This window comes from Peromyscus eremicus, chromosome 1, assembly GCF_949786415.1.
Source record: "Peromyscus eremicus chromosome 1, PerEre_H2_v1, whole genome shotgun sequence".
Classification (NCBI taxonomy): Eukaryota; Metazoa; Chordata; class Mammalia; order Rodentia; family Cricetidae; genus Peromyscus; species Peromyscus eremicus.
The window spans coordinates 181,902,124-181,930,012 of NC_081416.1; the positions used below are offsets into that span (position 1 = coordinate 181,902,124).

General features: G+C 42.0%; 1 protein-coding gene across 1 annotated transcript; it reads left to right on the forward strand.

Moving 5' to 3' along the window:
* Positions 1-118: 118 nt before the first annotated feature.
* LOC131902931 (putative killer cell immunoglobulin-like receptor like protein KIR3DP1) lies at positions 119-27,889 on the forward strand. The gene is made up of 6 exons (XM_059253782.1): positions 119-377; positions 2,680-2,776; positions 20,301-20,434; positions 22,065-22,349; positions 24,176-24,481; positions 27,723-27,889. The coding sequence occupies exons 1-6, from the start codon at positions 119-121 to the stop codon at positions 27,887-27,889; spliced, it is 1,248 nt and encodes a 415-aa protein (XP_059109765.1).

The window sequence follows — 27,889 nt, forward strand, 5'->3', positions numbered from 1 at the left end:
AAAATGTCCCCATCCTGTACACAGAATCCTACTCTGCTTCCTCCTAGGGCACCTACCCACACCCTACATCTTTGCTGAACCAGGCAATGTGCTACCTGGAGGGATACCAGTGGTCATCATGTGCAAGAGCCCTGTTGGGTTTAATCGGTTCCGCCTGGAGAAGGAAAATCTCAGAATCATAGATGTGATAAACTCCTCTTCTCCTAAGACAGAAGCCAGGTTCTACCTCGGTAGAGTGAGTAAAGACACTGTTGGACACTATAGATGTCTCTATGAGGTAAAGAACACCTGGTCCCCACGCAGTGAGACCTTGGTTCTGGAGGTCATTCATGAGGACATCACCCAGGCCTCTGCCACAATCAGAGAAGTTACCCCAGGTTTGTTCCCAGGCCTCTGAAGCTCTATCTGCACTCATCACCTTGATTGTCTACACTCAGTTCTATCCTGGACTGAGTACACAACTAATTTTTCTAGCTGGTTAGGCATTGGGGTTCAGACATGGTAGGGGGAACTGACTCTCCTCAGTGGAAGGCTTTACTCTTCACTGGCATGGTACTATCCTTTCTTCTCCACTGAACCAGAGCCCATAGAAGGCCCAGTTATATGTGCTTTCTGGTGTGGTCTCTTTCCACTGAACATGTCACATGGTCCAGGGATGGCCTTTGAGCAGAACTGGATAATATTTTGAATCTTAGGAGTGAGATGGTCCTTTCCCTATATGTGGTCAGCTCCAAACGTCTGGCCCACATCAGGAAGAGATGGGTTATTCTTGGTTTAAAAATCTTTACCCCAGTTCTCTTCAACTGCTGTGACTCAAATATCCTGTGTGTTTAGGGATGACCCCATCACCCAGGCCTTGGGGGCATCTATCAAGTTTATCCAGGAGCACAGACATGACTTTAATATCTAGGTGATACAGTGGCTCTCAAGGTAAGGCCATCATCCAGTGCTTCCTGACTGTGCCCAGCAAAGGAGGCTCCCTCATCCATGGGTGTCCTTAGGAAAAGTCTGGCTAGGTTGTGGAAGTACTTCCAAATGGGAAGAGGAAGTATTTCATCCATATGCTAAGGGTCTTTCCATTTATGGGTTCTAGATGGGTCATCTGTAATTAAAAGTGCCCAGAAAGGGGACAGATGAGTAGAGGGATCATTGTAGGTGGAAATAGGAAGAACTTGACTTTCTGCTATTATTTTTCCTCTTTACTAAGTCCGAGGTTTTCTGGCTTTTGTATCTATGTGTTTATGTATCTGTATTCATTTATAGCAGATAAATAAACAAAATTTTAAAATATGATCAGGGCCATGAAGACTATGAAGATATAAAGAAACATTGTATGTGTTCATCAGGGAAACAGATATCAACATCACAGACCCTTTAGAGGATCCTGCCTCAGAGCAGGAAAGTGTCTCCAGACAAGGGAGAGGTCAGGCTGACCCCCATCATACCCCTTATTACTAACTCTGCCTCTGTGTCCATGTAATAAGTTCAGTGGTGTCCACTCTGGATGGGCTTGTTCCCTACTTTGGGTAGATTCCAATCTTACTTTATCCCTCTAACATTATTAATACCATTCAAATTTAGTTTAAGGTGAGAGCAGATATAAGGAAAAAGAGGTCAAGGGTGGGGAGAAAAAGAAGAGTAACACTAAGTTCAAATTCTCACCTCAATACTTTATGTATAACTACCATTTCTAACACACTTACTGTAGTGCCCGACCATTATCAGTACAGAAAGTCAGTACAAAGGGATGCAGTGGCTCTGCAATCCCCCATGAGACCCACACAGCCCTTGGGATCCTGATCCTCCTCACTGTACACTCAGCACTTGACACAGTATGGATGGAGGGGCAATACCAAGGGAAAGGCTAAAAAGACTCATGCTTCTTGCCTCAGGGAGGAAAGACAGTCTTCCTAATGTCATCCATATTAATGATACCAAGCAAGACTTCAGACATGAGATGGAGGATGGAAGACCTGTAGTGAACAGAGACAAAGGGGTGGATGAACAGAGCAGAGACACCATGGACCATGACATTTCCAAGCTCTTCCTCTATATCCAGTCCAGGCCAGGGACCTGGATACAGGGGATGGCAATGACCATCCAAAGCATCCCAGCTTCTACCTTTACTAATCAGTTTTCACAGAGCCCTGCAGTCTCAATGTGTTTTTTAAAAGATATCAGGGAAGTTTATCCTCAGTTTACACTTTGGACACTTGAGGCACACAAAGGGATTACTTTGCCTTCCAACTCATAGCTGAGACTAATCCTTTGCATGGGTAAATTTTCCTCTTGGATCTGTCCCTGGAACCCATTTCTCATGGTGTGAGAGCCTGGATGTGCACCCAGTGATCTAAGGGTGCTGGGATGAGGACAATCAGAACCAAAGTGAGAAGTAAAGGGCATCATGAATGATGGGAGTCAGGCAAAGAACTCAAGATGCCGAGGTCATCCCAAAGGGAAGGAGAAGCTTCACACTTTTTAATCCCTTTCTTTTGAGTCCTTGGCAGACACTATGAGATGGACTATTTTCTTTTAGAATCAGCTCCCTACAACAGGTAAGTAACATCTATGATGATGGCTTCCAACCCCGAAGTGTATAAGTAACTCTTGTTTCAGGATTCCTAGGCTGGGTCCTGTCCACCAGAGAATGACCACTCACTCTTGTCTTTTCCCTTTCAGGCTCCACCCTCCAGAGTTACAAGGTGTGGAATGGTGTCCGCATGGCCCTGGCTGGCGTAATCTTGCTGGTCCTGGGGGCAATCATTGGAGAAGCTTGGTACAGTCAGCAAAAGTCCACAGACAGCTCCAGAACCCCAGGAGGACACAACCAAGGGGAATGAGCTTCATCTTGGTGTCCAAGAAGACCAAGAGCTCATATTGGCCTATGAGTTCCATGGGTCTAGACTGTTGCTGGAGAATATTCTCTATTTAGAGTCAGACATTTGTCTTGAGAATTTGCTTAAACGTGTGATTTCACAGTCAGGAGCCCCCTGCACCCTCTTCCTTGGTCTTTCCTGCCTTCTGACTCTTTTTCTATCCATTAACTTCCAGCCTATGTTGGTCCTTAAGGTAAAGTGAGTTTCATGTAATATATATATATATATATATATATATATATATATATATATATATATATATATATATATATACACACACATATATATGGATATGTGTGTATCTATCTATCTAATATATATATATATATATATATTCATGGATTTTACTTTTTAAAAACTGTGTGCTTGACTCCTCCATTGCTGGTGGGAGTGAAAACTTTTATAACCACTTTGGAAATCAATATGGCAACGTCTCAGAAAACTGGGAATCAATCTACTTCAAGACAGACACAGCTATACCATTCTTGGGCATATACCCAAAGGATGCTCAATCATACCACAAGGACATTTGCTCAGATATGTTCATAGAAGCTTTATTTGTAATCCCAGAACCTGTAAACAATCTAGTTGCCCCTCACCCTAAGAATGAATAAAGAAAATGTGGCAATTTACATGATAGAATATTACTCAGCTGTTAAAAACAATGAAACCAGGAAATTTGAAGGCAAATGAATGGAACTAGAAAAAAAATCATCCTGAGTGAAGTAAACCAGACTCAGAAAGACAAACATGATATGTACTCACTCATAAGTGGATATTAGATGTAAAGTAAAGGGTAACCATGCTCCAATCCACAGACCCAGAGCAGCTAGGTAACAATGAAGGTCCAAATGGGACGCATGGATCTCCCTGGGAAGCGGGAAACAGAAGAGATCTCCTGGGCAGAATGGGGTTAAGTGTGGATGGAACTTGAGGTATTGGGTTGGGGTGAGTGGAGTAGTAGAGTACTGAAAGAGATGACTGGAAATGGGGGCCTTTTCAGGGTCAGGTAGAAACCTGATGCCAGCCAACCTCCAAGGAATCTATAAGGATGACCGCTAGCAATAGTGGAGAGGGTGCCTGAACTGGCCATCCCCTGTGATTAGGTTGGTGATTACTCCAGTTGTTGTTAGAGAGCCTTCATCCAGTAACTGATGGACACAGTTGCAGAGAACCACAGCCAAACATTAGGCCAAGCTCAGGGAATCCAGCTGAAAAGAGGGAGGAAGGAATGTAGGAGCCAAAGGAGTCAAGAACATCACGAGAAAACCCAGAGAAACAATTAACCTGGCTCACTGGAGCTCACAGAGTCTGAACCAACAGTGAGGGAGCCTGCATGGGACCAACCTAAGCCCTCCACATATACGTGACAGTTGTATAGCTTGGTTTATTTGTGGGACTTCTGACAATGAGAACAGGGGCTTTCCCTAATGCTTTGGCTGGTTCTTGGGAACCTATTCCTCATGCTGGATTGCCTTCCCCAGCCTAAACACAATGAGAGGACCTTAGTCTTCGGGCAACTTGATATGCCTTGATTTGTTGATAATCATGGGAGGCCTGCCTCTTTCTGAATAGAAACAGAGGAGTGGATTGAGGCTGGGGGGTGGGGTGGAGGGGAGTGGATGGAGAGAATGGAAGGAAAGGAGGGAAGGGAAACTGTGGTAGGGATATTATATATATATATATATATATATATATATATATGAAATTTTTAAAAATTTTTTTAAAAAATGTGTGTTTGTAAAGAACTACGGCAGTAAAGGAAAGCTGAGAGTGGGAGACATAGTCTTCTCCATGGAGGAGCACACCTAACAAAATAAAACCCATCTGCCAAGCATGGTAGCAAACACCTTTAATCTCAGCACACAAGAGTGAGAGATAGGCAGATCTCCATGTGTTCAAGAATATTCTGGTCCAAATAGTGAGTTCTAGGGCAACCAGGACTACACAGAGAGGCTTGTTTTAAAAAAAAGAAAAAACACCACTCCCCAAAATACAAAATTCATCTCTTAGTGTGGATTAGTTTAGGCATTAACTCATCCACTTGTGCCTGGTATTTGGGATTGCCCTCTTATACCTGAGTAGAGGATCCCAGTATTGGAATCTTCTAGCTCCTTCTACTCATCATTTGCCTGATGGGAATCAAGAACTTAACTCTCATGTTACGATGTACTGTGAAACTGTTGTCTATCACCAGCCTTAGCAATTGTACCTCCCATGATGCCTTGATAGTTTTTGTTGTGATATTATGAATTTTTAACTTCCCATAGCTTTGAATTAGAAGTGTTTTAAATGCTGTAAGTATCAATATTCATGCTTCTGCTTGATTTTACTTGAATAAAATACTTTTGGGGATCCCTTTCTGCCTGGTTCATCTTTAAGAGTAAAGAGAGTCTTTTATACTTGTATATAATTGAATCTTTAAATCCATTCATGCCCACTCTGACTTTTGTTTACATGACTCAATTCACTTAGTCCTATAATAATTATTGAGGGGCTTAAGAGATGGCTTAGTGGTTAAGAATATTGGCTGTGTTTCCAGAGGATATGGGTTTGATTCTTAGCACATCAAAGGCATCTCAAACCTTTCTGTAACTCCAGTTCCATGGATCTGGTGCCCTCCTCCGGTCTCAACAGACACAAGACACACATGTGGTTCACAGACAAACATGCAGACAAAACACATTCATGAAATAAAATAAAACTTTAATTAAAAATGGTTGTTGATGGGCTGGAATGATGCTTCAGTGGTTAAGTGCACCTGTCGCTCTTCAAGAGGACTTGAGGTGGGTTCCTACCACCCATGTCAGGTGGCTTACAGCTGTCTTTAACTCGAGCTCCATAGGGATCTGTTACATACTTTTGACCTCCTCCCTCAAACAATGACAGCATAGAACCCCTTTGCAAATTCTTCATTGTGGAAAGTTGAGAAAAGTACCCCTGTCTTGACCCACTCAGCTGCAAATGTATTTATGAATTAAGATATATGTTAGGACATCCATGCACATCACTTAGACAACGCTGCAGATAACATTTGGTTTGACATTATCCCTGGAATTTTATCTCCGTAAATTATCAACATAATCCAGCTCTCTGGAGGTGAAAGTGGAAGGCTAAGAATGTCAGGGTCATCTGAAATACACAGCAAGGTTGAAGCCGGTATGTACTATGTGAGAATTTGTCTCAAAAATACAACATTAAAAAAAAAAAACAACAAAGAAGACCAATATAACATGATTTTTTTATTGAACATTTTTCCATGAGCTTAAAGGTAAAGCCCCAGAATCCATATGAGGGTGTCTGTGAGGTGGATCCAGAGCATGCCAGTTCAGTGTTATTTCTCAGTTCAGCTGACACTTTGCCTTGCTGAGTAACTACCCCTCAAGTCTGTCCTGACATCTGCTCAGGCTTGGGACACTCCTTTATCCAGTGTGGGCTCATCATTTGCCATTTTGATATTGACTTGGCATTGTGACTTATCTCCCCCTTTCTCCTACATAGTGTGGTGTGGAAAACTAAATTACCGATGATCTTGTCTGTCTTCATCAGTGTGAGATGTGTGAGTCTGGGGAAGAAACTCTCAGATTAGCAATGACTCTCATGCCAGTTAACAAAGCTCAGTTAAGAAAGCACTTGGCACAACCTTTAAAGATACTGTGTAAGAGACTGCCGGAATTGTTTGCACCTGAGCTGCCCAGTCAGCTGCTCAGTGTATCTCCGCTGCTCTGTATCCTTTCTATGGCGTTCATCTGCATCTTGCATGGATCATCCCCATGGCCAAGAAGATGACAGGACATTATAATGACACCACAACGATGTGTGGAGGTATGGGCTAAAGGAATGAAGGAGGGTCCACAGAGAGGCTCTGAGATGACCAGCCTCTTGTTATTCTCACTGGGAAGTGACAGGCTGAGGAAGAAAGGGGGTGTATTTTCAGCTATTTCCTGGTGTGATAATGTAAATGAGAATGCCTAGCATGGGCTTCCATGTTAGAATGATCAGTTAGTGGAACTGTTTGGGAAGGATTAGAAGGTGGGGCCTTGTTGGAGGAGGTGTGTCAGTGGGGGTGGGATTTGGGGCTTCAAAAACCCATGCCAGGCCCATTGTCTTTCTGCCTGAAACTTATGGATCAGATGTGAGATCTCAGCTGCTTCTCTAACACCATGCCTGCCTGCTGCTACAGTCTCTGCCATGATGATCATGGACTAACCCTCTGAAACTGTAAGCAAGCCTCCAATTAAGAATTTCTTTTATGAGAGTTGCAAGCCTTGCCTTGCACCCCAACCAGGGAAGCAAGAAGGCTAACTGCAGATCTTTACCTCCCCCTTCTCTCCTCCAAATCCAGTCTCCTAGCCTCATTCCCAGCTCTGTAGGAGACCACTGGCTGTGCCACCCACTCCCCTCTCTGCCCCTATAGCCAGTGGATCACACAACTCTTCTCCCCCAAACTTCTTCCCCATTCATCCTGTCATCACAGGCCCCAATTCCAGCAGGCACTCTCTGGAAATCCACCAACAAATCCTGACAGAGAAGCAAGTAGGCAAGCTTCAGATCTTCACTTTTCTCCTTTTCCTCCAAATTAATGCCCCAGCCTCATTCATAGTTCTGGAACCGACTACCTGTTGTGACCTCTCTTCAATCTCTGAACCTGTTTCCAGGGAACTAAGCAGATCTTGGTGGAATACCACGTTTTTCTCCCTCTTGTAGAGCCTCTGAGTCCCATCCCCCACCCCCACCCCAGCCCATCCAGGTTCCTGTCTCAGTTCCCAATACCTAGAAACACATTTTACTCTAGTGGTATTTGCTCTGCCCATGACCCTGGCCTATATGGCCCTAAGGAGGAGGTGCTTCTTGCCTTAGTACCTGACCTCTTAAAAAGAGAAGAGAGAGATGACTCAGCGGTTAAGAGCACTGATTGATGTTCAAGTCCCATGCTGTTCGGTGTCCAGTCACGCCAGGATTAAAAAAAAAAAAGCCAGGCATGGTGGTGCATGCATTTAATCCCAGCACTCTGGAGGCAGAGGCAGGCGAATCTCTGTGAGTTCGAGGCCAGCCTGGTTTACAGAGTGAGTTCCAGGACAGCCAGGGCTACACACAGAGAAACCTTGTCTCAAAAAAAAAAAAACATAAAAAAAGGAAGAATGAAACCACATGACCCCTCTCTCCTCTCCCTTTAAGAGGTCAAGTACAAAGGCAAGAAGAACCACCTCTTTTGGCAGTATAGCCCAAGGCCATGGTGGAATAATGGGCAGAGCAATGGGAGTGGCTACACCTGGAAATATCCCAGGAGAATTACCCACAAAACAATAAAAAAGCTACTGCTCTCTCCTAAGAACCTGAGAGGGCAAACAGAAATCAAGGAGAAAAAACACCTACCCAACAAAGACAAGATCAGATATTATCACCTAGAATTACAATCATCTCAAACCTAGATGCTTTGACAGTATAAAAACACAATAACAGCCAGACAATATGTCTCCACTAGAGCCCAGCAACCACACCACAGCAGACCCTGGATATTCCAACATAGCTGAAGCACAAGGAAATGTCTTAAAACAGCCATTATGACTACAACAGAGGTCCTTAAGAGGGAAATGAATATATACCTTAAAGACATCTATAAACACAAAAAGTGTGGAAGGAATAGAATAAAAGAGTTCAAGACCTGAAAGTGGAAATAGAATAAATAATGAATCTGGAAATAAAAAGTTATCTACAAATCCATCCCTACAGCTAGAAGGTAACTCCAACCTTAGGTGGTTAACCACATCCAAGAAAACATGGGAATAAATAATCCCAGACAATCAAATCAAAAGAGGGGAAACACACACACATACATACATACATACACTACCACCACCACCTCCACCACTACCATCACCACCACCATCACCATCACAACAACATAACAAATCAAAAGACACTGCTCATTGATATCTCTTCATATCAATGGTCTCAGTTCCCCAGTAAAAAGACATGGAGTAACAATGAATGTCAAAACAGGATCTATCCTTCTGCTACATACAAGAAACTCAATTTAATATCAATGATAGACATCACCTCAGGGTAAAAGGATGGAAGAAGATATTCAAAGCAAATGTACCTAAGAAACAAGTTGCTATAGCCATTTTAATATTTAACAAAATAGTCTTCAGACAAAAGCTGATCAGAAGACACAGGGAAGGGCACTACATACTCTTCATAGGAAAAAATCCAACAAGAAGGTATCACAATTATTGACATCTATGCCCCAAACGTAAGGGCACTCAAGTGTGTAAAAGAAAACACCACTAAAATTAAAGCACATACTGACCCTCACACACATTGACAGTGGGAAACTTCAACACCCACTTTTGACAACAGAAAGACTACCCAGACATAACATAAACAGAGAAATATTGGAGCTAACAGATGTTATACACAAAAAGGACCTAACTGATATTTACAGAACATTTCACCAAAACACAAAAAAAATTTCTTCTTCTTAGCACTTCATGGAACCTTATTCAAAATTGGCAACATAATTAAACACAAAGCAGGCCTCAACAGATATAAGAAAATTGAAACAACACCCTGCAGCCTATCTACCTACCACTAATTAGAGCTGTATATGAACAACAGAAACAACAGAAAGCCTACAAACTCATGGAAACCAAACAATTCTCTACTGAATGAGAGATGGGTCAGGACAGAAATTAAGAAAGAAATGAAATACTTTCTAGAACTGAATGAAAATGATACAATGTAGTCAAAGTTATGGAACACGATGAAGAGTATTCTAAAAGGCAAGTTCATAGCACCGGGTGTTTCCATAAAAGTCTGGAGAGATCTCATGCACTTAGTAAAACACCTGAAACTCCACAAGAAAAAGAAGAAATCACACCTAAAGGGAACAGACAGCAAGAACTCAGAGGGAAATCAATAAAATAGAAAAAGCAACAACAAAAATAAAATCAATGAAACAAAGAGTTAGTTCTTTGAGAAAAACAGTAAGATAGACAAACCCTTAATCAAATTAACTAAAATGTAGAAATTAGAAATGAAAAAAGAGACATAATAACAGACACCAAGGAAATACAGAGAATCATAGGGACATTCTTTAAAAATCTGTACTCAAATTGGAAAATCTAAAAAAAAAATCGGTAATTATCTCAGTATATATCACTTGCCAAAGTTGAATCATGATCAGATTTTCAATTTTAACATATAACTACTAGTCAAATAAAAGCAGTAATTACAAGTCCTGCCACAAAAGCCCAGAGACAGATAATTTAAGAACAGAATTCTACCATACTTTCAAAGAAGAGTTATTGTGAATACTCCTCAAATTATTCCACAATATAGAAACAGAAGGAATGTTGCCTAATGCATTTTTTTTTGTTTTTCGAGACAGGGTTTCTCTGTGTAGCTTTGCACCTTTTCCTGGAACTCACTTGGTAGCCCAGGCTGGCCTCGAACTCACAGAGATCCACCTGGCTCTGCCTCCCGAGTGCTGGGATTAAAGGCATGCGCCACCAGCGCCCGGCTGCCTAATTCATTTTATGAGACCATAGCTACCCTAATATCCAAACTACCTAAAGACTCAGCAAATAAAGAGAATTACAGAACAATTTCCCTTATGAACATTGATTTGAAAATAATCAACAAAATACTTTCAAACTGAATCCAAGAACACATCAAAATATCATCCACTATGTCAAATAGGTTTCATCCCAGAGATTTAGGAATGGTTTAACATATCTAAATCAATAATTATAATCCACCATATAAACAAAATGAAAGACATCAACCACATAATAATTACATTAGTTGCAGAAAAGGCTTTAACAAAATCCAACAACCTTTCATGATAAAAGTCCTGGAGAAATTAGGCATACAAGGGGCATACCTCAACAAGTTTACAAGAAACCCATAGCCAGCATCAACTTCAATGGAGAGAAGCTCAAAGCTATTCCACTAACATTTGAAAGTTGTCTACTCTCTCCATACCTATTCAATAAAGAACTTGAATTCTACAGCAATAAGACAACCAAAGGATATCAAGGAAGATGTTAAAGTATCTTTATTTGCAGATAATATGATAGTACACATAAGCCACCTTAAGATTTCCAGCAGGGCTCCTACAATTGATAAACACTTCCAACAAAGTAGCCGGATACAAAATAAACTCTCAGAAATCAGTAGCTCTCCTGTATATGAATGACAAATGGACTTCAGAAACAAATCAATCTACAGATTCAATGTAATCCCCATCACGATTCCAACACATTTTTTTTTGCAAACCTTGAAAGGACAATTCTCAGCCTCATATGGAAAAACAAAACAAAGCTTCATCATATCTAAAACAATCCTGAATAGCAAAAGACCTGATGGAGGTATCACCATCCCTGATTTTAAGCTATACTGCTGAGCTACAGTAACAAAACCACATGATATTGGCATAAAAACAGATAGATTGATCAATGAAATTGAATTGAAGTCTCAAAAAATAAATTCACACATTTATGAACATCTGATATTCGATAGGGAAGCCAGAAATACACGTTGGAAAAAAGACACATCTTCAATAATTGGTAGCATTCAAACTGGGTATCTGTTTGTGAAAGAAGGTAAATAGATTCATACTTTTGACCGGGAACTAAATGTAAGTCCAAGTGGATCAAAATCCTCAACCTAAATCCAGATACAATGAACCTGAGAGAAGAGAATTTGTCAAATATCCTTAAAATTGTTGGCTCAGGAAAAGGCTTTCTGAACAGAACACCATTTGTACAGGCACTAATATCAACAATTAACAAATGGAATCTCATGAAACTGAGAAGCTTCTGCATGGAAAGAGTACTGTCATTCAGACAAAGCGGCAACCTACAGAATGGGAAAAGATTTCTATCATCTAATAGAGGAATAATATCCAAAATACATGAAGAATTAAAAAAACTAGATAACAAGAAACAAAAAAAATCCGATAAAATGGGGTACATTTCTAAATAGAGAATTCTAAATAGAGGAAACTCAAATGGCTGAGAAACACTTAAAGAAATGTTCAACATCCTTAGCCATCAGGGAAATGCAAATCAAACTACTTTGAGATTTTATCTTATCCCTTCAGAATGGCTGAGATCAACAAAAGATGACAGCTCATATTGGTGAGATTGTGAAGTTAGGGGAACACTTATCCAAAGCTGATGAGACCGCATACTTGTATAGCCACTATGGAAATCAGTGTGGTGGTTTCTTAGGAACCTGGGAATCAATACATCTCAAGAACCAGCTATATCAACCACTCTTGGGCATACACCCAAAGGACACTCCATTCACCACAGAAACACTTATTCAAGCATGTTCATTGCTGCTCTCTTAATAATAGCTAGAAATTAGAAACAGCCTAGATGTTCCTCAACAGACGAATGGATAAAGAAAATGTGGTGTTTACACAATATAGTTTCACTCAGCCTTTAAGAATATGACATCAGAGTCTGGTACATTCAGTAGAGGCAGGCCTTGCCTTCTTGCAGGAGGGAATGGGGAGTACAGGGAAGGCTGGAGGGGTGGAAGGAGGAGAGAGAGGGATCTGTGGTTGGTATGTAAAATGAATAAAAAAACTTAATAAAATATATGACATGAAATTGCATGTAAATGGATGGAGCTAGAAAAAAATCATCCTGAGTGACGTAACCCAGACCCAGAAAGATAAATATGGTATGCACTTGCTAATATGCGAATATTAACTGTTAAGTCAATGATAACCAAGCTACCATCTATAGAACCACAGAGGTTAGATATAGAGTAACGGACTAGGAGGGGACAGGTAGATCTCCCTAGGTAAAGGAAATAAATAGTTCTGGATTGGTTGGGGGAGACTGGAATGATGGGATTAAGTGGGGGATGGGGAAGGGAGGAGGTGGACAAGGTAAGGAATAAAGGTGTAGATAGTTAAGGGCCATTTGAGGGGGAGCATGGAAACCTAACACAGTAGAAACTTCCTAAAATATATACATATATAAAGGTTATTTAAGTGAAATTGCCAAATAATATGGGAGACAGAGCCCTACCTAATTGGACATCTCTTGTCACCAAATGAAGACTCTAGTACAAGGATTGGGTCACATCTAATTGAGTTGCTGGCCAAAGCAGGCCCATGAAAATCCACAAACAACTCAGGCTGTTGCCAAGACGATAGGTTGCTTGCCACAAATTGACAGCCAAGCCCCATTGCTGAAGACAACACCTACACCATGCATTGGACATGGAGAAGTTGAGCTGGTGCCTACATAGAGCCATATTCCTACATGCTAGCATCTTTTGTACAGGAAGGTATTCTGACCACTACCAAAAGAGAAACATAAACACTCAGACAACCTTTGATCACACCCTTTGATCTACAATCATGTCTTGCCTGCAAGATATGCTGGTGTAGTAGTGGCACACAGCTTATGAGAGTAACCAACCAATATCTGCTGTTACTTAAGAGCCACTCTAGGAGAGGGAACCCATGCCTGACACTGCTTGAGTGCTCAAGTACTTGAGACTAGATATCCCAGGGGCCTAGGGTAAAACCAAATACTATTGCTGTACTACAAGAACAGCAATAAAATAAAATCTAATGGCATTCTGCTAAATTCATAGATGGTGCCTTACTCAGCCATCATCAGAGAAGCTTCGTCTTGAGGCAGATGAGAACAAATACAGACTTGTAACCAAGAAATATGCTGGGAGAGACAGACAGACAGGCAGACAGACAGACTGTCCACTTCTTACACACACACACACACACACACACACACACACACACACACACACAGAGAGAGAGAGAGAGAGAGAGAGAGAGAGAGAGAGAGAGAGAGAGAGAGAACTTGGAACAGTCAGTCAGAAACCATATGTCTATCAAATTCCTCCCCCCAGGGGTTGTGGATCCTTACGGAAGTGGAGGCAGAAAGAGTGTAAAATCCAGAAAGGATGGAGGACACCAAGGAAACAAGGCCTTCTAAATCAACAGGATCAACACACATATGTAGCTAGAGTTTTCCTGCCTGGCCCATGGTCAGGGCAAATCTTTCTCACCTGCCAGTCCCACAGCCTCTCAGACCCAACCAAGTAAACACAGAGACTTATATTGGTTACAAACTGTATGGCCGTGGCAGGCTTTTTGCTAACTGTTCTTACAGCTTAAATTAATCCATTTCTATAAATCTATACCTTGCCACATGGCTCGTGGCTTACCGGCGTCTTCTCATGCTGTTTCTCATCATGGCGGCTGGCAGTGTCTCTCTGACTCAGCCTTCCACTTCCCAGCTTTATTCTCCTCCTTGTCCCGCCTATACTTCCTGCCTAGCCAATGGCCAATCAGTGTTTTATTTATTGACTAATCAGCAACACATTTGACATTCAGACCATCCCACAGCACTTCCCCCCCCTTTTTTTTTTTTCAAAAAGGAAGGTTTTAACCTTAACAAAGTAAAATTACATATAATTTGAGAATTTGGGTGTAGCTTCTCTTACTACTTCCTGCTGGGGGGGGTGCTGTATCTTATGGGGACACAAAATTTTAGGATTATGGAGTAGTCTATGAGGCTGTATCGTCTGAGCCAGTCGCCTTGAAACGGTTCTGGATGTTGGATCATCTGGGCCATGGTGTCATCGGAGACCTTTCAGGGGTTCTTGGCTGGTCAAACCTGATGTATCTTAATCTGGAACAAATCCATAGCCTCTGGCTTTCTGTGGAAACAAAAGCAGAGACTCTTTTCCAAAGCAATATATCCTTATATCCCAATTTTGAAGTCAAGGTACCTTTAAAATATACATTTTGGCATAACTCAACAGCTTTTACAATCAAATGTTTTTCTGCAGTTAAAAATCCCAAAGACAACACAATCCAGATTCTCTGTGTAATATTCATCTTCACGTGGCTTATTTTTTATATTAATTTTACTGTCTCTTTAAAGACTTTATTTTTTTAAAAACTATGTATTTGTTTATATAACTGTATATATCACCTTTTTTGTCTCTTTCAAGCCTACGTATCTTTTACACACATTGCAAACGATTACATCTGAATCTGTCTTATTGTGAATCTATTGCTTTAAACTGCAGCAGCTGTGGCTGCTGGCTCTGCCCACCTCAGCTTCCCAACATGGCGTGGTACATTCACCCACAGCTCTGGGAGCTATCGTGGGTCTATGCTTTTAGCCAAGCAGCATGTAGCCCAGAAACCTCTTTTTTTTTGTTTTGTACTAGCAAAGTCTAAATCCACCACGCAGCTTAATGTGCCACTTGCAGAGGCCTCATTCCCGCCAAACTGCAGGTCGAGCGTGCATGCCAGGAACCCACAAGTAGCTCAAACCGGCAGCTGCCGCTCATTTGAGAGAAACAATTAGGAAGCTGTTTTTAGCTCCGTTTTAGAATCTTTTTTCTTAGTTTTTATGTGGAAACTCTTGCCACCACGTTGGACGCCATTTGTAGCTAGAGTTTTCCTGCCTGGCCCATGGTCAGGGCAAATCTCTCTCACCTGCCAGTCCCACAGCCTCTCAGACCCAACCAAGTAAACACAGAGACTTATATTGGTTACAAACTGTATGGCCGTGGCAGGCTTTTTGCTAACTGTTCTTACAGCTTAAATTAATCCATTTCTATAAATCTATACCTTGCCACATGGCTCGTGGCTTACTGGCGTCTTCTCATGCTGTTTGTCATGGTGGCAGGTGGCAGTGTCTCTCTGACTCAGCCTTCCAACTTCCCAGCTTTATTCTCCTCCTTGTCCCGCCTATACTTCCTGCCTAGCCAATGGCCAATCAGTGTTTTATTTATTGACTAATTAGGAACACATTTGACATTCAGACCATCCCACAGCACACATAAAAACTCACAAAGACTGACGCAGCGTGCACAGAGCCTGTACAGGTTCTTTGTATATATATTATGGCTTCTAATTTAGTGTTTTGATGAGATTCCTGGGTATGTGAATGAGTGGGTTTCTAGGTATCTGTTTCTTGTGTCATTTCTTGGGCTCTTTTCCTTCTGTTTGTTTTGGTCTAGTCCAATGTGTTAGTTTTAAAAATATTTTATATTATTTATATTATATTAATCCCTTAGAGGCCTGTTTGTTTTCTTTTTTTATATTTTTTTATTTAACTTCTTTATTAACTCTTTGGTAGTGTCACATCATGCACACCATTTCCGCTCACCTCCTGGTCCCCCAATATCCTCTCCTCATCCTTGCTAAACCCCCCAAAATAAAACAAAACAAAGTAAGCAAGCAAGCAAGCAAACAAAAGCAAAAACAAAACAAACCCCAAACCCCAAACAAAACAAAAACCACAACAACAGAAACATCTCTTTGCTTTTCCTTTTTTCCTGCCTCTACAACACCTCTTCATTCACCCTGGTGACATTAGGAGCCATGTGAGATATAGTATAACCTCTTTTCCCATCAGCTTTACTGGCAAATGTTCATTGTTCAAAGGTTCAAGGCCTCTGGTTTCTGGTACACCATCATCACTGGATCCTCACCAGAACTCCTCTGGAATATCCTGTGATTGCCCCAAGTCTTGGAGCTCCTGTGGGTATTGTTCCACAGAACCTGTTCCTTCATGAGCTCCAGCAGGTCCTAGATGGGGTAGATGCTAGCTAGGGTGGGTCAACCCAAGGCCAGGCTGTGAGCCTGGGTAGTAGCCAAGCTGCTCAGTCCAAGCCACTGGGGCCACTCGCCTCGGGTGAAGGGGCAGAGTCAACTCCCCTATGTCCACGCCCTCAGGGTAGGTTCACCTCGCCTGTGGTGAGGGGTGCGGACCATCTCTCCCTAGTTCAGGGGCCAGTTCTCTTGCTCTAGTGTGCAGCGAGAGGCAAGGCCAGCTTTCTCAGGGGAGCAAAGAGCAGGGCCAGCTCAGCATGACCCTCTGACTTCATCTTGCATGGTTCCTAAAGCCTCCTGAGATGACACAATTCACAGATATCAACACAGACCCCAGCAGCAGCTGGGCCATGGACCCAGACATGATCCTTAGCAGCAGCTTGGGCCTGGATGGCATCCTGGCTCTGGGTGGAAGGAATGATTCTGATGGCCGTGTGGCCATGCCTGTTTGTTTTCTAATGAGATACAGAATTGGGGTGGATCCAGATGGAAGGGGAGCTTAGGGAGGGACTGGGAGGAATATAGGCAGAGGAAATTGTAACCCGTATATATTATATGTGAAAAGAATCAATTTCTTTTTCTTGTTTATTTATTTTTCTTTCATATATTACATCTTGACCACAGTTTCCCCTCTCTCCTCCCCTTCTAGCCCCTTTCCACCCCTTCCCCATCTCCCATTTTCCCCCATCCACCCTTCTCTGTTTCCCTTTAGAAGAGGGTAGACCTCCCAGGAATATTAGCCAAACATGGCATATCAAGTTGCAATAAGATTGGGCACCTCCCCTCATATTAAGGCTGTGAGGCAAAAGGTCTCCAAAACTGATAAGAGTCAGAGACAGCTCTCCCCATTCCTCTCCTATGGTTAGGAGTCCCACAAGAAGACCAAACTACACAACCATAGCATATATGCAGAGGACCTAGGTCAGACCCATGCATGCTCCTTGATTATTGGTTCAGTCTCTGTGAGCCCCTATGAGCCCAGGTTAGTTGATTCTGTGGTTTTTCTTGTAGTATCCTTCACCCCTCTGGCTCCTACAACCCTTCTTCCCCCTCTTCTGCAGGAAAAATCTATTTCTTTTTTTTTTTTTTTGTTTTTCGAGACAGGGTTTCTCTGTGTAGCTTTGCGCCTTTCCTGGATCTCACTCTATAGACCAGGCTGGCCTTGAACTCACAAAGATCCGCCCGCCCCTGCCTCCTGAGTGCTGGGATTAAAGGTGTGCACCACCACCACCCGGCCAAATCTATTTTTTAAAATGGAAAATAAAAGAAGAAAGAGTAGGTTAATTATGAAAATACAGTAATAGTCAATTTACAAACAAGTAATAACAAGCTCTTTCAATGTCAATAATTAAAAAAATCAACTCTGATAATACTGTGGAACCATAAGACATTTGTTTCTGTCTTAGTTACTTTTCTATGTGATAAACACAATGTGAAGGAAGCAGGCAAAAACACCTTGGCCTGAGTACTGCCATTTTGACTTCAAACTCCATTTTACCTGAAGGGTGAAATAAAGTTCAGGTTCCCAAACCCTAGTGGAGAACTTTCCAATGGCTGACCAACCTCATGCCTAAACCAAAGAAATAGTTGTTATGCATCTTTAGTTCTTTAGAACCATTACAGCTATTCCTAAACCTCAGAAGGAACAAATGAATCTGATTGGTTGCACTGAAAGTTTTACATTGTATATCAGTCAGCAATGATGGAACATTCAAGGAAGCCCCTAATCTCTAAATCCTGATTGGTAAAAGTCATGACTGTAACTTGGAAACAAATGTTAGTAAATTTTATGCCTAGGAACCCCACTTCTGCCCCTGCTCCCGAGTCCTTGACCTGCTTATGTGGTGAATTATTAAAATTTTTGGAAGCCATAAATGCTGTCTCTCTCCTTCCTTATAAAAGTAAATATTTAATTTGGCTTATGGTTTCTCAGGATTATAGTTTATGATGGCAGAGCAAAAGAACAGCTGAGAGCTCACATTGTGATCCACAACCATGACAGAGCACTGGAAATAACAAGAGTCTTTCAAAAACTCAAAGTTCACCCCAGTGATACACCTCCTCCAATGAGGCCACACCTCATAATCCTTCCCAAACAGTTCCACCAACTGGGCATCAAGACTCAGACATAGAGCCTATGGGGCCATTAAAGCCACAACAGTTACTGTGGGTTTGAGTGAAAGGAGAAAAAGGCAGAGTTAAGATTAAGAGACTGGAAAGCTCTCTCTACAGTTAAGAGCATTTGCTGTCTTGAAGACCTGAACCTGGGTTCAGTTCCTAGGACCCATTTTGTAGATCGCAACCATCTGTAACTTCAGTTTCAGAAGATCCAACACTATCGTCTGGCCTCCCTTTACACTGGACATATGTGGTGCATATGCAGATACACAGGCAACACACTCATGCACATAAATAAATGATTATGTAAATAAATAACATACTTTAAAAAGTGACTTCAAGAACTTCTAGGAGGAAAAAAGACAGTTGATTAATCATAGGATAATGGAGAAAGACAGGGGAAGGAAAAGTCAATAGAAGGAGCCACAAAAGTGGAGGAGGTGAAACAATTGTGACTAGGGACATTTGCAACTGATGGTTGAAATGTTTATTTTCCATAGCACTATATTAAGTGATATTTGAATATTTGTGTATAATTTAAATAGAGCAATAGAGAGAAGGGGGAGAGTAGTGACTGATATGGGAAGAGAAGGAGAGGAAGAAAAAGGAAGAATAAGGAATTAAACTGTTGATTCTTTTTCTCTAAGACATATATAGTCCCTTCGGTGGTGAGAACAGAGGATGAATTGGAGGAGGGGAATGGATAGTGGGTTTAATCAAAATACATTACATGAGTGTATCCAATTCTCAGATACAGCAGAAAAAAACCCAGAATAATGAGCTTGTATTTTTTTTGAGCCAAGGTCACACTATGAAGCATTGGCTGTCCTGGAACTCACTCTGTAGACCAAACTGGCCTCAAACTCAAACTCACCTGTCCCTGCCTCCAGAGTTCTGAGATTAAAGTGACGCATTGCCACCCATGGCAGGGTTTAGATGTTTTTTAGTTACTCATAAAACAAATTTCAAATCATGCTATGGATGTCAAGATAGCATTTTTGATTATTTTCTTTACAGGTGAATTTTATGATCATAAATACATACATTGTCATCTTGGGAATCAGATGCTTATAATTTGAACCAAATATTAGAGATAACAGCATGGAAAATCGTTGCTATTGTTGTAAAATAGTAATAATAATAATAATAACCATTTATCTGATATTTAAAAGACTATCTATGAAGGAGAGTGAAAACAACAAAATATATACATTTTATATATTTATTTATATATTTATATATTTATATTTATATATTTAATGCAATTATTCTATTGAATCCTTCAGAACATGCATTAGGTCTAAAATGTGTTCCAGTTACTGCCATGGTAAACTCTGCCAGGAAAGAGCTGTGATACAAACCATCTTCCTTTCTCAGTCGCCTACAGGGCAATAGAAGCCCATTGGCATCAGAACCTTAATGCTGTGGTCAACTGATAAATCAGATAAGCTGTTCAACCCACAACATCCTGTGTGCTTTTGCTGGTGCACTGCCTCCAGTCAGCTCAAGCAGTACTATGGCGCTCATGCTCCTCAGTGTGGTGTGTTCTGGTGAGTCCTTCTGGGAATGAAGGGGATGGAACACCAGGGTGGAAATAGTAGTCTAGGAGACTCGGTATGTATAGAGAAGAATACCCAAGTGGATGGGAATTGGAGGGTTGGTTGATCTTTACACAACAGGTATGACTTCAGAGGCTTGCAGACCTGTAAGAGGCAAGAGGAATGGAAATCAGGCATTGTGAGGACATGGATCAACTATCATGAATCTTTCTTTGCAGGGTTCGTCTGGGTTCAAGGGATCTGGGCACAAGTTGGTGAGTCTGTTTGCCAAACCAAATAGAATGTTCCTGTAACAGGAGGGTGAGAGGCACACAGCTCATGGGTTGAATGTGGGAAATCCTGTGAGTGAATCTCTGTTGAACTGGAAAGTGGGGTCTCTGAAGACCTTGCCTGTGATAGCTCACACACACCCAACAATTTTGCCACTTACTAAGTTAAGCTGTACAGGGAAATAGAGGGACATGGAAGAAAGCAAGGTGTCTTATGGGAGTAGGCAGAGTAAGGAAGGAAGCAGAGCTGGAAACAGCAGCCCCTCCTCAGGACCAGAAGGGATCACAGGCCTCCCAGCAGCTCCATGATGGTGGTGCACACAGAGTACAGCTGCTATTGTGCCAGAAGAGGTGGGAGAATCTGGCATTATGCCCCATGAATGTGTTAGGTAGACTGTTGTTTAATGCTTATCTCATATTTACCAATATCATTTTATTCATATGGAATCTGATGTCCGTTCCGACTTTTTTTAAAAAATAATTTTTATAGGCCAGGTGTGGTGGTGGTACATGTTTTTATTCTCAGGACTTGAGGGCCAGAGACAGGAAGATCTCTGTGAGTTTGAGGCTATCTTTGTCTACATAGTGAGTTTCAGAACATCTAGGGCTGTCTAGAGAGACCCTGTCTCAAAAAATTTTTATTAGTTCTTTGAAAATTTCACATCATGTATTTTGAAAATATTTACTCCTCTTAACATCCTCTTAACCCTCCAATCACTTACCACCCAACTCTGAGATTAGTTCCTTTTTTCTTTCTCCAACAATACCATTTTGTGCTAGTCTTGGGGTTGGTCAGACTGCCAACCATTATATCATTAAAAGAAAACTGACTCTTCCTGTTCCAGCAACCATCAAATGCTAATATCTCCTCAGCTAGTGGTAGTGTTTCATGTCTGCCTTCCCCTGTTTGTCCCAGGATTCTGTGTGGCTGAAGTTTGCCCAGGTTTTATGCATGCTGTTCCAACCCCTTTGAGTTCATAAGTGCATCTACCTTTCTGTGCTTGTAAAACTCTGTTTTCTTGAAGTTATCCACCATCTACAGCTCTTACAATCTTTCTGTCCCCTATTTCACAAAGATCCCTGAGTCTTGGGGCGATATATAAATTTCTAGTTTGGGGCTGAGAACGCTGAAGTCCTTAGTTCTTGACTTGTCGACCAGTTTTTCGTTTGTTTGTGTGTTTGTTTTTTGGCGGGTGGTGCTTGTGTTGATTGCCATCTACTACAAAGAGGGGCTTACCTGAAGAGAGGTGAGAGATTCTGTGGTCTACTGAGTATACAAATAAGTCAGTACTAGTCATTCTAATACTATGTCCATTTAGCAGAATGATAATGTTGGGTTCTCAACTAGGGCCTTGTTCTGCATCTTATTTTTCTATATAGATGATACTGTTTTGTTGAAAGTATTGATTTCTTTATGAAGTACTTGCTCAAAATTCTCAGACCACCTTTTGTTAGAGGAAAGCATGCTTGTGTGGTGGGTGGTCCCAATGCATAGTTCTGGGCACAACTGGCCAGGAAGAACCTTGGGAACATGGAAAGGAGAAGGGTTGCTGAACACATAGGGGAGGGACTTCTCTGTTTTCTTCTCTAAATCTGGTCTCCTTTTCCCCCACAGTGGAATCTAAAAAGCCCTTCCTGTCTGCCTGGCCAAGCCCTATTGTTCCCATCAGAGAGCATGTGACTCTGTACTGTCAGTCTGAGATTGGGTTTGAAATGTTCAGTCTGTTCAAGGAACAGAGGGGTCGCATCCTCCAGATGCAGAACTTCAGCTCCCAGCAGAGCTTTGTGATAGGCCCTGTGACCACAGCCCATGCAGGGATCTACAGATGCCAGGGATTTTACTCTGAATCTCCTTATGGATCATCAGCACTGAGTGATAGCCTGGAGATTGTGGTCACAGGTAAGAGGGCTCCTTGTCCAGAGGGGTGGTTCCTTGCCCAATATTTCTCATCTTAATGTTTCTACAGGAACTGTCAGTGGGAGTTCTATCAGAAGAGGGGGTAGACACCTCCAAGAGCTTCCGGTTATGGGTAATTAAATAAGGGGACTCAGAACTGAGGGGTACAGGACAATACTCATCAGTTGTCACCCTCCCACTAATACCTGGAAACTGAATATTTACATCCTATAGCTCAAAAGTGTGGCTACGACTTGTGTTATAAAGTTCTATGTGCTGACAGCATGTCCTCTAGTGAGGAGGTGTTGGTGCATAGTTATGTTTAAGAAGTGGCCTTAGTACCAGATGCCCTCAGAAGTTAATAAGGCTCTCACGGGACCTTGCTATTTCCCTTTTTATTTTATGAATATGCACAGATGTTTGTTTCTGGTCTACCTGGAGGCCAGAAAAGGGCATTGAATCTCTTGTAACTGGAATTACAGGCAACTATGAGCTGCCATGTGGGTTCTGGGAAATGAGCTCATTTCCTATTGAAGAGCAGCCATTGCTTCTCAGCCGTCTCTATAGTCCAAACCCTGGTCAAGATCACACAAAGTGCCTGCTCCCCTTTGTAACTTGCTGCCTCCCTCTCTGCTCCTCTGCCACCTGTGGCAAATCATACTTCATCAGAGGATAAGCAGATGGGTTGCCTCTCTTTGATCCCCAGTCTCTAAAACTTTCATCCTAATCAAACATTTTTCATGAGTGAGGTATCCGACATCATGTATGTTTTATATTAAGATAAAATGGACTGATACATATAGAAGGGAAATTGAGATAAAATGTTGAAGTCTAGGTCTTAGCAGTTAGCCCTGAGAGTACGGACAATACCTTGTATCCCAAACAGCCTCAATCAGAGGGAGAGAAGTTAGCGCGTGGTGTTTGAAGGTCAGTGTGGTGAACTGTAGGAGAGATTATGTAGAGCCAGCTATGAAGATGGAGAAAAGGTCTATGGGAGAAGGAATTAAAGATTTCTAGAAACTTGGAGGAGAAAAGAACTGAATTCTCCTCTAGACTCTCATAAAGGAAGACGACCCTAAAGACACCTAACTTATGCCAGTAGTGTCAATTTCAGACTTCTGACACCCAGAACCAAAGGGTAGTATAACTGTATTCAATTTAAGCTGCCTACTTGTGATCATTTGTCATAGCAGCAACTGGAATCTAATACGGATACACAAGTCAAGGACACATTAACAAAGCCAAAGAGGGAAGGGTGGGGATGCACTGATATCAGGAAGATGAGGATGCTGAAACCACCACCAGGTTGAGACTGTCCAATGCTCCCGTATCCAGACTAGGGACTCTTTGTGATATTGGAACTCAGAGAGGGTCCAGACACGGCAGGGAACCCTTTTTAGAACTGGATAGAGAGAACATTTGGGAACCTCCTCTTATTTGTTTACTAATCCTCACACCCTGATATTGATTACGCATTTTCAAAATAAGCATGAAACAAGCTAAAAACAACCAAAACAGTCTAAAGTGCAGCCTTTCAGGTTACTTCTCTTCATTCATGATATAAAGTGGGAAAGTGGTCTAATGGAGATGGATGCAATAGACACATTCCTAGGACATGCTAGGTGAAAACAGTCAGGTACTAATAGAAACAAAGAACTAAGAAAATACATAGAGAACAGGAATGTATGTGGAGGAGAATGTAGACACAGAAAATGATAAAAGATACTGAGAGGGAGGAATGATTCAAGGAGAAAGAATCTCACTTATTTAAGGACTAAGAGTTTGCTGAGGTGGGATGACTCCCAAATTCACTGCCTCTTTGTTCTTAGGAATCTACAGAAAGCCCTCACTCTTGGCCCTACCAGCTCCCCTGGTGAAGTCAGGAGGCACAGTGACCTTGAAATGCTTCTCGGAGATTGTGTTTGAGACCTTCATTCTGGTTCTGCACAGAAAGGGACTAAGCGTGGACCCTCTGCACCTTGTTGGGGAGCCTTATGACGGAGGCTACCAGGCCAACATCTCCGTAGCTCCCGTGACTACTGAACATGCTGGGACCTACAGGTGCTATGGTTCTGTCAGTCACCAACCTTATGAATGGTCAGACCCCAGTGACTCCCTGGACATCACGATCAAAGGTGAGAGTGTCTAGTCTTGTTCCTCACCTTCTCCAGTAAGCAGATCATTGTAAGTTTTGAAGGACCCAGAAGGTCAGAAAATTGATACCTTTTCGGTACTCTGGAGAGAATCAGTCTTTGAGGTAGATTTAGTGACAGAAGTGGGAAAGGAGACATAAGGACACACCATTGGTCATTACACAAAGCACAGATACAGCCAGTTCAGAGGAATCATGAAAGGAACTTGTGCTGGCTAGTCTTAAGTCAACTTGACATACAAACTGGAGTTATTTAGTAGGAGGAAACCTCAATGGAGAAGACAACTCCATGAGATCTAGCTATTTTCTTAATTGGTGATTGATAGGGAAGGTCTCAACTCATTATGAGTGGTTCCATCCCTAGGCTGGCGATCCTGGATTCTATAAGAAAGCAGGCTGAGCAAGCCAGGGCAATCAAACCAGTAAGCAACACCCCTCCATGGCCTCTGCATCAGCTCCTGCCTTCAGGCTCCTGCCCTGTTTGAGTTTTTGTCATGACTTACTTTGATGATGAACAGCAACACAAAAGTGTAAACCAAATAAACCCTTTCGTCCCCAACTTGCTTTTTGGTCATGGTGTTTCATCACAGCAACAGAAAGAGCTTAAGGCAAAAAAAATGACATAATTACAGACACTCATGGATCAAACAGATGGTTATTCAATCCTGACCTTGTTAATAAGCCTGTACAGTTCAAAGTTGGATTACCATTTTAGTTCATCATATTCTCTTCCAGAAAATGCTAGACATGCCCTATACCTGAATTTCATTACAGGGGAGCTGGCTCAACATGGGTCCCAAGACCTTGGTGTAGTTGCTAGTAACAAACACTGTGTTTAGTTTGACACTACTTCACTACTTTCTTTCATGGTGTTGAGCCATAATTAGTGCCAGAATATCACATCCCTGGGTGAAGAAAAGAACACCAATCCCTGTGTGGTCGAGTTCTCTGCATCTCTAAAGTACACACACACACACACACACACACACACACACACACACACACACCACAGATAAGTCAGGTGTGTGTGTGTGTGTGTGTGTGTGTGTGTGTGTGTGTGTGAGAGAGAGAGAGAGAGAGAGAGAGAGAGAGAGAGAGAGAGAGAGAGAGAGAGAGAGAGACTATGAACATAGAATGAAAAGTGAGAGAGAAAGGGAAGTGTGATCAGAGGGAATGGCTGACAATGAGAGTGAGAGACAAAACGATTCTGAAAAGCAGATCCCAGAGCCAAAGAAAAAGGAAGACATGATGGTGAATGGTTCTAAAAGAAGGCTAGAGAATATGGAAAGCAGAGAAAGGTATTTTTAGATGCTAAATAAACATACAATAAATAGCATTTTGGCCACACAAAGCATAACATTGGAGAAACACAGAGATCAGCACAGCCCATGAGAAGAAATGACACATCCCTCATTATTATTACATAAATATTAACAGCTGGTGAGCTTGGAGATAGCTCATTTGTCGAACATCTGCCTGACGTGTGGTCAATAGTGCCAGTGTGACACACAGTGTTACAAAATTAATAGTTTTAAAATACAGCAATGAAATTTAAAATACATAAGTAGCTTTTATGCTTAAATATAATATAATGCTGGATAATGATGGTGACGGTAGATAGTATCTTAACTAGTTCCAAAAATGATATCTCATACTTCAATAGGGAAATTCATTGACATGTAAGTGTGCTACAGAAAAAATCCCCAGTATGCTGTTTATCTACCCATTTATGAAGAAGGTAAGATAAAGTAGTAATAACAAGAGCAATGCTAATGAATTCTATATTTGGGAGTCATGTATTATTTTTTGGTCTTATCTGGTGTACGATCTTATTGCCCAACCTATCACAATGCCAGAATTCTTACAATAAATTATCACTCAGGAGAATGAAAACGGTAGAATTAGACTTGAAAAGCAGACCACAAGCATACAGTGTTGGGAAGTGTCAGTGGGTGTCCTTTCAGAAATGTGACTTTATAAATGCATTAAATACTCAGTTCTCAGAGAAAGCCCAGAAGAAAGAGATGGGCTGCAAACTGCTGTAGGACACTCCAGCGCTCACCTTCCCTCCTTTTCTGCCTCTCAGCTCCTGATGACCCTGGCTCTTCATGTCCTTTTTATCTTAAACTAGGTAAGTACCAGGAATGTCAAGTTGCTAGGGGAGCTGGGGAAGGGGGCACATGAAGTCTGTAAAGCAGGACGCTGATGGGGCCAGGTAAGATTTATTAAAGAATGAAATCAATAAAAAAAAAAAAAAAACATGACACGGAACAGAGCTGAGATGCCACCACTGTCCTGCCATTCCACCTAAGGGTGATGAACCGAAACTGCAAGCCACGTTTCTCTGCAGCTTGCTCCTGCTCTGATCACCCAAGAGAGCATGAGACCCTTGCCCCACCATTTTTAAGGTGTCACATATCACAGAGAAAACCACGTTCATGAGGCCAAAAACCCCTCCATCCAATTGGTCATTGGACCGAATGGCGGAATTCCCACATGTCCTTCAGTGGACCGAGGACAAACAGTACTTCAAGATTCCTCCCATTTGGCTAGTTCTTGGGTCTGTGACTCCTTTCTTTCCTCATCTGGCCTCCACTCTAAGATTTTCTCTTGAGCATCCTCCACAGTTTACCCCAGCCTGACTCTCATTCATATCTTAACACTGGAGTTCCAAGAGGCTTTCTGTTTTATGAAGGGCCAGAGAGAGGAGTCCTGAATACTCAGAAGGGAAATTACTTGAAACTGTGCATTATAGTCTTCCCCGTGTCCTCAGAGTACATGAGAGAAGGGTGGATTAATGTAGCCAAGTAAAGAGAGAGAAGAAAGCAGGGTGCAATTCTCATCTCAGAGCAGATAAATTTGGGGTCAGTCTTTATTGCAGTCTTTCCGTCCTTCATACAGCAGTATCATAGCCTCGCAGTGCAGGGTTTTTCAGTATCAGGTGAGGCTGGTGCTCATGGAGAATGTGAGTTCCTAACAGTCTCCCAGTAAAGGCACACTAAAGGGCACTCTCTACTGTAGCAGGGAGGTTCAGTGGAAGATTGCAGTGGTGACAGGGGAATAAAGGACAGAGTCCCTAAGGAGCTCGTGATGATGCAGGGATAATGGAAGACACGGACAGAAAGCATTCTGCCAAGGTTGATGGGAAAGTACTTTCACTTTGCAGCTCCTGTACGGCTGCTGAGCTACTGACCTACATGTGAAGTTTTCTGTTTCTTCCAAAGGTCCCGTTTTTCAGAATTGCACCTTGGGGAATTCCGTCAGGATAATTGTGGCAGGGCTGATGCTCCTTGCTCTGCTGCTGCTGCTGACTAAGGCCTGGTGGAGCCATGAAGAGTTAAAGATGGGGAGAAGGAAAATTTTACAGAACCCTACTGAACTGAACAGATGA